We start from the raw sequence: 12,372 nt of genomic DNA, 5'->3' as shown, positions 1-12,372 counted from the left end.
GGTACTTGGGAAGACTCATGAGACCATAGGCCTACTTTTCAAATGCAGGAGCAGGTACTTCAGTGGTATTCTGGCAGAGCAAAATTCAGTTTGTCGTACAGTAATCGAAAAAGGTTGGGAACTGCCCTAAATGGACAGGCACATTGTTCAGAAAATACCTAATTAGACAGAAAGTGAAACTACTACCCACACCGATGAACAATGTATTTTGTTTGCCTAAAACTTAGGATTTGTTAGGTTTCATGAAAATTTGATTAATATTAGATCATATTTGTATGTGACCCAACATTACATCCATGGAGTATCTTTATCTACTGACAAAAAGGCGCTAGAGTTTTAGTCATTTGTTGATTTTCTCTTGAAAGAAATCAACACAGCGACAATTATGTGGCAAGTGAATTTACACAACATAAAATCATGAAAGATCAGTGGCTTAGCATCCTGTTGGCTACGTCCCCTGACACTTGTTCCCGTTTTCTAAACGTTCTCAAAAAATCTGTCACTGAAATTCATACTTCTACTCAATACAACACATTTAATTTAACTTCCCACTGTTCACTGTGTAATAGAATGCTGCATAGAATGGCTGATTTGCTCATATTTGCAAAGGCCTACCTGTGATCCAGGCTGAATCTCATCCGACCGTGATTAGGAGTCCCATAGGGCGGCGCACAATTGGCCCAGCGTCGTCCGGGTTTGGCCGGGGTAGGCCGTCATTGTAAATAAGAATTTGTCCTCATCTGACTTGCCTATTTAAATAAAGGTTAAAAATAAAAAAAAATTAAAAAAAACATTTGGCTGGAGGAATGAATATATATGCATCATGATCTGCATGTCATTGTCAGTAAGGGAAAATTGCATGAAAGCTTATTTTCTCTTCAGACACACACTTTCCCTCCTTACCTTACGCACTCTCTCTCCCTCCCCCTCATATACACACACACCACCCTCTCTCCCTCCCTCTCATAAACACACACACACCACTCTCTCTCTCTCACTCCCTCTCATAAACACACACACCACTCTCTTTCTCCCTCTTATAAACACACACACCACTCTCTCTCTCTCCCTCTTATAAACACACACACCACCCTCCCTCCCTCCCCCTCATATACACACACACCACCCTCCCTCCCTCCCTCCCTCTCATAAACACACACACACCACTCTCTCTCTCTCACTCCCTCTCATAAACACACACACCACTCTCTTTCTCCTTCTTATAAACACACACACCACTCTCTCTCTCTCTCCCTCTTATAAACACACACCACTCTCTCTCTCTCCCTCTTATAAACACACACACCACTCTCTCTTCCTCCCTCCCTCTCATAAACACACACACCACTCTCTCTCTCTCTCCCTCCCAAACACCCACACCACTCTCTCTCTCCCACACACACAACAATGACATTACTCAACTCCAAACTTTTAAAACATTAAGCAACAAACAGAATTTAAGGAGCACAAGAAACACATTTATATATTTATAATTGTTATTTTGTTTAGGCTTACATTAGGCCTATAGTGCATTCGTAAAATATTCAGACCCCTTGATCTTTTCAACATTTTGTTACGTTACAGCCTTATTCTAAAATGGATTCAATATTTTTTCCCCCTCAATCTACACACAATACCCCATAATGACAAAGCAAAACCAGATTTCTATACGTTTTTGCAATCGTATTAAAATTGTACATTTACATAAGTATTCAGATACTTTACTTAGTACTTTGTTGAAGCACTTTTGGCAGCGATTACAGCCTCAAGTCTTCTTGGGCTACAAGCTTGGCACACCTGTATTTGGGGAGTTTCTCCAATTCTTCTCTGCAGATCCTCTTAAGCTCTGTCAGGTTGGATGGAGAGCGTCGCTGCACAACTATTTTCAGGTTTCTCCAGAGATGTACGTTCGGGTTCAAGTCCGGGCTCTGGCTGGGCTACTCAAGGACATCCCGAAGCCACTTCTGCGTTGTCTTGGCTGTGTGCATAGGATCGTTGTCCTGTTGGAAGGTGAACCTTCGCCCTGCTCCGGAGCAGGTTTTCATCAATGATCTCTGTGTACTTTGCTCCATTCATCTTTCCCTCAATCCTGACAAGTTTCCCAGTCCCTGCCGCTGAAAAACATCCCCAAAGCATGATTCTGCCACCACCATGCTTCACCTTTGGGATGGTGACACGTTTCCTCCAGACGTGACACTTGGCATTCAGGCCAAAGAGTTCAATTTTGGTTTCATCAGACCAGAGAATCTTGTTTCTCATGGTCTGAGAGTCCTTTAGGTGCCTTTTGACAAACTCCAAGCAGGCTGTCATGTACCTTTTACTGAAGAGTGGCTTCCGCCTGGCCATTCTACTATAAAGGCCTGGTTGGTGGAGTGCTGCAGAGATGGTTGTCCTTCCGGAAGTTTCTCCCATCTCCACAGAGGAACTCTGGAGCTCTGTCAGAGTGACAATCGGTTTCTTGGTCACCTCCCTGACCAAAACCCTTCTCCCCCGATTGCTCAGTTTGGCCGGGCGGCCAGCTCTAGGAAGAATTTTGGTGGTTCCAAACTTCTTCCATGTAAGAATGATGGAGGTCACTGTGTTCTTGGGGACCTTCAATGCTGCAGACATTTTTTCGTACCCTACCCCAGATCTGTGTCAGAGCTCTACAGACAATTCCTTCGACCTCATGGCTTGGTTTTTGCTCTGACATGCACTGTCAACTGTGGGACCTTATATAGACAGGTGTGTGCCTTTCAAGTTGTAGAAACATCTCAAGGATGATCAATGGAGACAGGATGCATCTGAGCTCAATTTTTTCGAGTTTCATAGCAAAGGGTCTGAATACTTATGTAAATAAGGCATTTCTGTTGTCTAAAATCATTTTTTTGCATTATCATTATGGGGTATTGTGTGTAGATTAATGAGTAAAATAATATATTTAATCAATTTGAGAATAAGGCTGTAATGTAATTTTTTGGGGAAAAAGTCAAGGGGTCTGAATACTTTCCAAATGCACTGTATATGAATCCTACCTTTGAAGCACATCTCATGACTAGCAGACACTTTTCCTTTCTTCCTGTGTCAACCAACAAGTTACCAGGTTGTTAGCTAGGTAACATGACTGAACAACGTTGTTTGTTATTAAACCCATAATTATCTACCCGGGATTAGTTTAAAACGGCCCGCAACATGGTTTGTGAAATGTTCATAAATGCGTGCAAATGCCGCTAGATTTAAAAAAAAAAAAAAAGTCATCTCCGCTATTATGGGGCATATTTTTGTCATATGGGTCATATTTCTTTAACTGTTTAGACTAGAGACAAGCCATCTTCTTTGCTGTAAAGCTGGAAGCATGGCTGTTGTGAAGCAGTGCTCCATTGTCCTTCTCTGGCACTCAGAGGCTGCACGACAGTGAACTTGCAAAGTCTACTCAGATTGGCCTGTGCTCTTGGTTAAACAGGCGATGAAATTATACAATGTATCAACATTGCTTGCTTTGCACGCTGCTCCAATGTAACACATGTACAAATCTAACAGCAGAAAACTCAGCAGGGTCTGGATCTGCATCCCCGCTGCTAAATTAAATATTTTTTTAACTGACGGAGGAATAAATGCGCACGAAGAGTGGAGAGAAGCAGGTGAGTGAGGGCTGGTAGGGAATGCGACCTGCGCATTATTTGTCACATGCGCCGAATACAACAGGTGTGGCCCTTACAATTAAATACTTACTTAACCAATAAATAAATAAATGCCCTTAACCAATAATGCAGTTTTGAAAAAAACATGTGCTAAGTAAAAAACAGATAAGTAAAAAAATAAGAAATAAAAGTAGCAAATAATTAAAGAGCAGCCGTAAAATAACAATAGCGAGGCTATATACAGGGGTTACCGGTACCGAGTCAATGTGTGGGGGACTAGTGGCTATTGCTTAAATTCAACAGAATTTATCAACAAAACTGACTTTGTAAATATTTTATAAAAGGCACCAGGCATGTTCTTTAGATCGGTAGGGCTGAAAAATATGAAACGGTACTAAGGTATTCTGCAATGTTTGAAGTATCATGACGTTTTGGTACCGTGATATTACCGTGCTACCAGTATACACTGTAACACTAGTAGAGAGAAGCATGGAAGTAATGGAAAAAGGTACTTTAATAATTCTGTCAGTCCAGCCAAAGCAATCCGAATTAATCCCACCCAGAATTCAATAAAAAAATGTTGGATACCATGTATAGCGCCTTCTTTATGAGCAAAAAAGGGAATAACACACATTATGTATTACTATCCATATTAACAGGCTAATACAGGATTTGTAAAGTTGACCCACCTCATGATAAGGATTTCAATAAGAATTCCGGTCCTCAGTGGAGCTGCACCTACAGGAATGGAATCAGATCAGACATATTCATTAAAAGAAAGGTGAGAGTGGGGCAGCAGGCCATCTTGCTCCTTCAATAAGGGAAGCACAGATGAATAAGGCCACACAAGCATGAAGTTACGGAGCGCTGCAACAGAGTGTGACTAGTGTGTGTGGTAAGGCAGATTGATTGGAATACGAGTCTGATCTGAACAGCTGGGGGCTGTTTCCAATTCCCTAAGCCGTATACTACTGTTGCGTGAACACTTTAGACAGCACCATTAATGACTTAAGATATATTAAGACATTCTTACAGTAGGTTCAAACAAGGCAAGGGACCTAATTGAACCTTTATTTAAGCCGGGGTCCCATTGAAACTACAGTCTCTTTTTCGTACATTACAAGACCAAGTTGTTTTTGTTTTTAAACAACAACATTTACTCAGTGAAGAGGTCTTTTAGTGGTTAGAGCGTTGGGCCAGTCACCGAAAAGTTGCTGGATCGAATCCCCGAGCTGACAAGGTAAAAATCTGTCGTTCTGCCCCTGAACAAGGCAGTTAACGTGGATGTTCCCCACACCTCTCTGATTCAGAGGGGTTGGGTTAAATGCGGAAGACACAAGACGCATTCAGTTGTACAACTGACTAGGTATCCCCCTTTCCCTTTCTAAGGCTTCAACGACTTACTTTGGAGCAGTCCCTCCTTTTAGATGGTGCTAAAAGGTGGCAACGCAGCTATTGACCCCTGACCTAAAACTTAACTATTTGCTTGCTGTTGTAGCCTCCTGCCCTCAAGCATAGCATCCGCATTCCCATCCTCAACTACGGTTCAATCACACGCACCAGCTGGTTCTCCAAGTGAATGCTTCTCAGAAATGTTTACTCTCTATGGCCTTGACAAGCATGCATTTGGTTATAGTAAACTTGAAATAATGAATACATTCCCTCCATTCACCTTTAGTGATGCTTTCGTTCAAGGACGAACATTGTAGTAATTATTATTACTAATGATCTTAAATTGCTTTATTTATCTCAGATATCAATGTACCTCAGAATCTGTCCATCTCAATCAGAGAAAAGCACTCAGCAACGTAATATTCCATTTTGTTGGTGGGATGGAGTTTTGGCCTGCCTGTTGACATTGGCAACAGTAAATTAGTTGATAGACCAATAAGAAAGAGAGTTCCAAACCTCTGCCAATAACAGCTAGTTTTCAGTTTTCCCCTTCCCACTCAGACCATTCCCAGACAGTCCTAGCAAAATTCTTGCTTTAAATTACTATTTTCTAAGAAGCTTTATTTGTCTATTTTTGACCATTTTAATAGTTTGTTGTTTGTTTAACTGTCACATTCTGACCATAGTTCTTTTGTGTTTTCCTTGTTTTAGTCAGGACGTGAGCTGGGTGGGCATTCTATGTTTTGTGTGTCTAGGTTGTTTTTCTGTGTTCGGCCTTGTATGGTTCTCAATCAGAGGAAGGTGTCGTTAGTTGTCTCTGATTTTTTATTTAACCTTTATTTAACTAGGCAAGTCAGTTAAGAACAAATTCTTATTTTCAATGACGGCCTAGGAACAGTGGGTTAACTGCCTTGTTCAGGGGCAGAACGACAGATTTGTACCTTGTCAGCTCGGGGGTTTGAACTTGCAACCTTTCGGTTACTTACTCTAACCACTAGGCTACCCTGCCGCCCCAATTGAGAATCAGACTGGGTTTCACTGTGTTTTTATGGGTGATTGTTTCCGTGTCTGTGTTTTACACCACACCGTACTGTTTTCGGTTAACACATTTGTTGTTTTTGTAACTTGAAGTGTTCAGTTTGAATTTATTATTAAATAAGATGAACACTAACCACGCTGAGCTTTGGTCCTCTCCTTCAACGGAAGAAAAGCGTTACATTAACTGTTACCCAGAAATGACTTGATATTGCGATATAAAAATGTCTGCACTGGACCTTTAAACTTATTATGCATGTCTATTAATGTAATATTCCTTCTTTATGTAGTATGCTCTACTACATTCTAATTCAAATCTGGACTTCATAGCCAGATCCTCTACTTAAAAAAAATATATATATATATTCTTCCCTTTAACTTGGGACATCAGGTGGGTGCAATTAATTATCAGGTACAACATAAAACCAGCAGACCTCCAGGGAAGGATGGATTTGAAAACCCCTACTCTAATAATTTAGTAGTAGTATTCTACACTTTAATGTAGCAAGTATCACAGCTGAGTGCTGGAAAACCTTGGTATTGCATGGGTGAGGTTGAACTGTGATGTTTATTTTAATTTCCTGGCTTTTTTGGCTTTTGACCAGCCCTAACTTCTCACTGAAAACAGTTTTGGTATTCAATAACTTTATTATTGACGGTGAACTGCAAAAGTTTAATTGACCAATTAGTTTGTTTAATAATCCACCAATAATGTAATCACAGGATAATATCAATACATCACAGAGCAGTTCTGATGAATACCCTGTATTTTGGAAAGCTGTTAAGTAATTGATTATTTTATAGTAGCCTTGGTTCTGCGTGTATGTTTAACCATATTTTAAGGACTTTCATGGTAGTAAATGTTTTGATAATTCATATACAATTTATTTTACATGAAATATACTGAACAAAAATACAAACACAACATGTAAAGCGTTGGTCCCATGTTTTAAGAGCTGAAATAAAACATCCCAGAAATGTTCCATATGCACAAAAAGCGTATTTCTCTGAAAATTAGTGCACAAACTTGTTTACATTCATATTATAGAGCGTTTCTCCTTTGTCAAGAAATTCCATCCACCTAACAGGTGTGGCATATCAATAAACTGATTAAACAGCATGATCAGTACACAATTGCACCTTGTGCTGGGGGACAATAAAAGGCAACCATAAAATGTGTACTTGTGTCAAATAAAACACAATGCTACAGATGTCTCAAGTTTTGAGGGAGCGTACCATTGGTATGCTGATTGCAGGAATGTCCACCAGAGCTGTTGACAGATCATTTGATGTTAATTTCTCTACCATAAGCCACCTCCAACATCGTTTTAGAGAATTTGGTAGTATGTCCAACCGGCCTCACAACTTCAGACCACGTGTAACCACACCAGCCCAGGACCTCCACATCCGGCTTCTTCACCTGCGGGATCATCTGAAACCAGCCACCCGGACAGCTGATAAAACGGAGGAGTATTTCCGTCTGTAATAAAGCCCTTTTGTTTGGAGAGGCTGGGCCTGGCTCCCCACTGGGTGGGCTGTACCCCTGCCCAGTCATGTCATAGATTAGGGTCTAATGAATTTATTTAAATTGACTGATTTCCTTATTTGAACTCAACAAAACCATTGACATTGTTGCATTTTGCTTTTATATTCTTGTTCAGTATAGTTTTGAAAAGTGTTATACTTACCTTTAATAAAAAATCTTTAAAAAATAATAACTAAAAGAAGGTCATATTTCATCTGTTACCCTTCCTACAGTAAGGGTGAAAGTACAGGGACTGTGAAGTGACCTCCTGGGCTGCAGTTCTCCCTGTACTTCCAATTTTGTCCACTTGGGGAAGGTAGAAAATAAACTGAACTATTATCCACCTCTTTACTGGCTTCTAATGCCACTACTGGTAAGTTATCAGAACTCACAACAAATGATCTATACCAAAAACTAATTGGGAGTAAGGTCCTGTAAAATAAAGGCTTTTCGTTCCGTCTTTGGGATACAGACCATGTCACTCACTAATTTCCAATTTGATAATAATAGCCACACTTATTTCTTAAAAGATGAAATCACTGCACCTACACATTGAATACCACATACTGACAGTTATGTACGAGTTACAGATAATGTCATTATGACTTACCTTGGTCAGTGCTGATTATCTTGCTAGAGGAAGGTTTTTGGAGGCTGCTCCTGCATTACTAGCCTACCTCCTTCACTCACTCCCTGTCAGGGAGCCCACGTGCCTTGGTGAGGAAAGAGATGGTCTCAGCCTGGGGGAGCCATGGAGATGGACTGGCAGTCTGTCATTCTATGGAGAAAAAGGATGACAGGAGAATAGGTTAGGAATTGACACCATATAGCGAGACCTCACACACACACACACACACACACACACACACACACACACACACACACACACACACACACACACACACACACACACACACACACACACACACACACACACACACACACACACACACACACACACACACACACACACACACACACACACACACACACACACTTACCCAGCCACCAGGCCACACACACTTACCCAGCCACCAGGCCACACACACTGAGACAATAGTGGAGGGCACAGCCACCCCTTCTCCCCTCCACACAAACACACGACAGCTGGGAATGGGACCCTTAGCAAGTCATTGAAGGGCAGGAGATGGTATGTTCTGCTTTGGAAGCTATTGCAGAACCTCAAGGCTGAAGTGAGGCACAAGGTGTGAAGTTGAGTCTAAAGGCCTCCAGTATACTATAATGCACAGGTCTTGAAGGAGGTAACACATTTTCCAGATTAGTCACCCCTACAGCATCACCTTAACAGCTTGACTTTCCCCATATTGTACATGATGCCCTGACAGCTATCTTGATCTTTAACAGTGTGGCACTTACAAATCTAAGACCCCATGCCCCTTGTCTCAGCACCTTATCAGATATCCACTTAGTCTAATGGAAATTTAAAGGGAGAGAGTGGAATAGAATGAAATGTTTTTGTGAGAATAGAATTGTATTAAGACTGAGTTGAACCATCATTTACACGAAAGATGCTAATAAATAAGGGGGTAAAACTATAAAAGGCTATTTTCCAACATTTAAATGTGATATTGTCTTTGAAAGTGAAAGCTTTATGAGTATCTGGCCTGCTGGACACATTTTTTCTTGAAGGAGCACTAAATAATTATTTGTAAAATAAAAAAATATCTTTCTTTCTTTCAAACTTAGGTATGACGCCCTGGGTGTAAGTTTGACGCCCTGGGTGTACGTTTTGTTAACAACTCATGTAAGTAAGTATTTCACTGTTAGTCCACGCCTGTTGTTTACGAAGCATGTGATAAATAACATTTTATTTGATGTTGAGTCCCCCAACATGAGTTGCTTGAGGAAGGTGGCTTGTGTTCTTCCATTTGTGGCCTGGAAATATTTACATGAAAAGGTTGCAGCTATTACAATGTCACATGGTGAGGGTCACAGGAGAAGGAATCCAATAAGAATTTCACAGGTTTATATTTGTCCTCAAGGATAAAAAGTAGACAATGCCACGTCAACAAGATGGGGCCTAGGGTTATGCTTACAGTAGATGGGAATCTCGGCGACAATGCAAAGGACAGTGACCTTGCCTTTGTGAACAAATGAGGACAGCTGCAGTTGTCTTGCAATGATTTCACACCATGCAAGAAGACTATCATGTCATCTCAATGACCTTAAGCGATCACAACACGCAAACAACAAAAGTGTTCATAAGAGACATCCAAGTTTGTTGCCAAACATTTACTAGAACATAAAATGCAAAACTCAAAAAATGACTACTCCCCCTTACTGGCATTGCTGACATATTGCACCAAAACACTAAATGCAAGGGATTTCCAATGCTCAAACATACCAGATTGATAAGTGTTGGATATACATGGTGCCTGAAACTGCTCTATAAAGGAGGGTGCTAAAATAGTCTCTGAAATGTCCTAACGTCGTCATGTAGCCATCTCGTAAAGTGACAATCCAAAAAAGGAGTTACAGCAAAGGGTGATGCTGTACATGCACCTTGGGATTTTGCTCCCCTCCTCCCACCTCATTGGTCTGAGAAACACACCCTCTACTTCCAAATACAGATCTTCTAAAATAATCAGACTCATTTATTACAATAGATGGCCCATCTCCATATAGGGCTGAGTAACACTCTTTATATAGAGTGATGGAGACCAGGGGAGACAGACTAGGGGGAGACACAAGGCACTGGACATCCTGAAGGTAAGCATATAGAGGCAGTCTGCTGAGGGCAAAGATAATCATCACAGGACCAAACAATTGTCATTACCACACATATGTGTTCAGTTGATTGATATTGTCTTTGTATTCGTCTATTTCATTCTCAGTCGAGATCCTTTCCACCAAACGTATTCAAGGTGTGACCAAGGACAGGTAAGATTAATAGTCTTCTATTAGTATATAGGTATATAGGTTTTTAAATATAGGTTTTACAACCCGCCTCTTAGTGGTTTGCATGAAGACTTTCAATGTGTTCCATGACAACTATATATTACTATACTAATGTTTTATTTTGTTGTCTACTCATCAATCTAGTCAACTTGTATATGATGCACAATACGTCTTTCCGTACATGTAGTCAGTGTCATCACTAACACAAGCTGTAGATTTGAGCTACAGTGGACCTAGCTACTTTTGGTCTGGTGTGAACCTCACACGTTTTGGTTTATTTTCAATGTGTTATTGGTTTGCTGACCTTCATATTGTTCAGATAAAGTCTTATCAATCTAGGGTTCTAAATCTGGTAGCCCACCGGTGTTCTGCCTCGACCCTCATGTCTTTTTTATGCTATTATTTTGGACCGTGGCTGCGAATCCAACTTTTTCGGCCTCACTCAAAGATGCAGAGCTTTCCGAAGCTTATGCGCAGATCCCGTTCTGCGAAAGTGTATATTCTCTACTTTATGAGCAGAGAACAGGCTACTCAAGCGAATGGCGCTTGTTTAATAATAAAATTAGATCAAAGCTGAATCAGTGTCTGCAAGATCACATAACAAGCACCGTGACCATTCGCCTGAGTAGCCTGTTCGCTGCATCTAAAGGTGAGAATATGAACACGTGCAGCACGTGATCCGCACATGCGCAGAGGCTTCGGGAAGCTCCGGATGTTTTAGCACAGCGGACAAAAATCCAGAAAAAGTCGGATCCACAGCCACTCCATATATTTTAAAGTTCTATTGGTCTGCCATGCTGGTACAGTATACTGTTCATATACAAAACAGACATAAAGTGATACTAATATCCAATATTCCAATTAATTTAGGTCTTTGGGGGAAATGTTTGGGACCGACTTTTTAAAATTAATTTAGTGAAGTATTAAGGCAAAATCAAAGGGCTGTAAAACATCCACATACATGTTGAAGTGTTTAGAACATATTCTATTCTTATTGTAAATAAAAGTGACTCCAAAATGACACAATACATTATTTACCATTAATTTCTATTGGGCAAAGAATTATCTGAAACAAAACCAAAACGAACTGCAAATGCGTCCAGCAAGTTTGTAGAGTCACAAGCTTGATTTAATCATTGCATGCTAGGAATATGGGACCAATTACTAAACTTTTGACTACTTCATTTATAAGAATCTTTAGGTGTCAATCATTTTGATCCCTACCTTTTTGAGGAAAAAAAACAAAAATCTCTTCCTCTATGTAATTGTATTAGTATAAAATAATACAATTTATTTTCTACAGTCAAGGGTGTCAATCATTTTGAACCCCACTGTACGCATTCAAAGCTCTGTTTCACAAATTTAAGAATGTGTGACATGTTGATGGCAGAGTTTGGGGTTGGCATTAATTTCAACCTGGTACTGTGTGTAAATAATATCCATACTGCATTCAATGCTCTGTTTCTGTCTGCACAGGTTTAAGAATGGGGGACAGTTTGATGGCAGAGTTTGGTGCCGCAGCTTCCTATCTGCGTAAGTCAGACAAGGAGCGTATGGAATGCCAGACTAGACCCTTTGACATAAAGAGAGAGTGCTATGTGCCAGACCCTGAGGTTGAGTACGTCAAGGCCACAATCACCAGCAGAGATGGGGCTAAAGTCACCGTTGATACTGAGTTTGGAAAGGTAAATATTTTACTATTAAAAATCTTCTTAAAATATACTTTTGGTCATGTAGTGTATGTGGACACCTGTTTGTCGAACATCTCATTCCAAAATCATTGGCATTAATATGGAGTTGGTCCCCCCTTTGCTGCTATAACAGCCTCCAGTCCACTGGGAAGGCATTCCACTAGATGTTGAAACATTGCTGCGGAGACAT

The 12,372-nt window shown here is 40.5% G+C and overlaps 1 protein-coding gene across 1 annotated transcript in view; it reads left to right on the top strand.

The window, feature by feature from the left end:
* The first annotated feature begins 10,190 nt into the window (after positions 1–10,190).
* Positions 10,191–12,372, top strand: part of LOC139404696 (myosin-7-like) — a 28,730-nt gene continuing 26,548 nt past the window's right edge. The window contains exons 1-3 of the mRNA XM_071147308.1: positions 10,191–10,302; positions 10,428–10,473; positions 11,968–12,176. Of these exons, the coding sequence (XP_071003409.1) occupies positions 11,976–12,176 (201 nt within the window). The 5' untranslated portion in view covers positions 10,191–10,302; positions 10,428–10,473; positions 11,968–11,975. The remainder of the gene's footprint in view (positions 10,303–10,427; positions 10,474–11,967; positions 12,177–12,372) is intronic.

This window comes from Oncorhynchus clarkii, unplaced genomic scaffold (genome assembly GCF_045791955.1).
Source record: "Oncorhynchus clarkii lewisi isolate Uvic-CL-2024 unplaced genomic scaffold, UVic_Ocla_1.0 unplaced_contig_13633_pilon_pilon, whole genome shotgun sequence".
NCBI lineage: Eukaryota > Metazoa > Chordata > Actinopteri > Salmoniformes > Salmonidae > Oncorhynchus > Oncorhynchus clarkii.
This window is presented reverse-complemented; position numbering and strand designations above follow the sequence as displayed.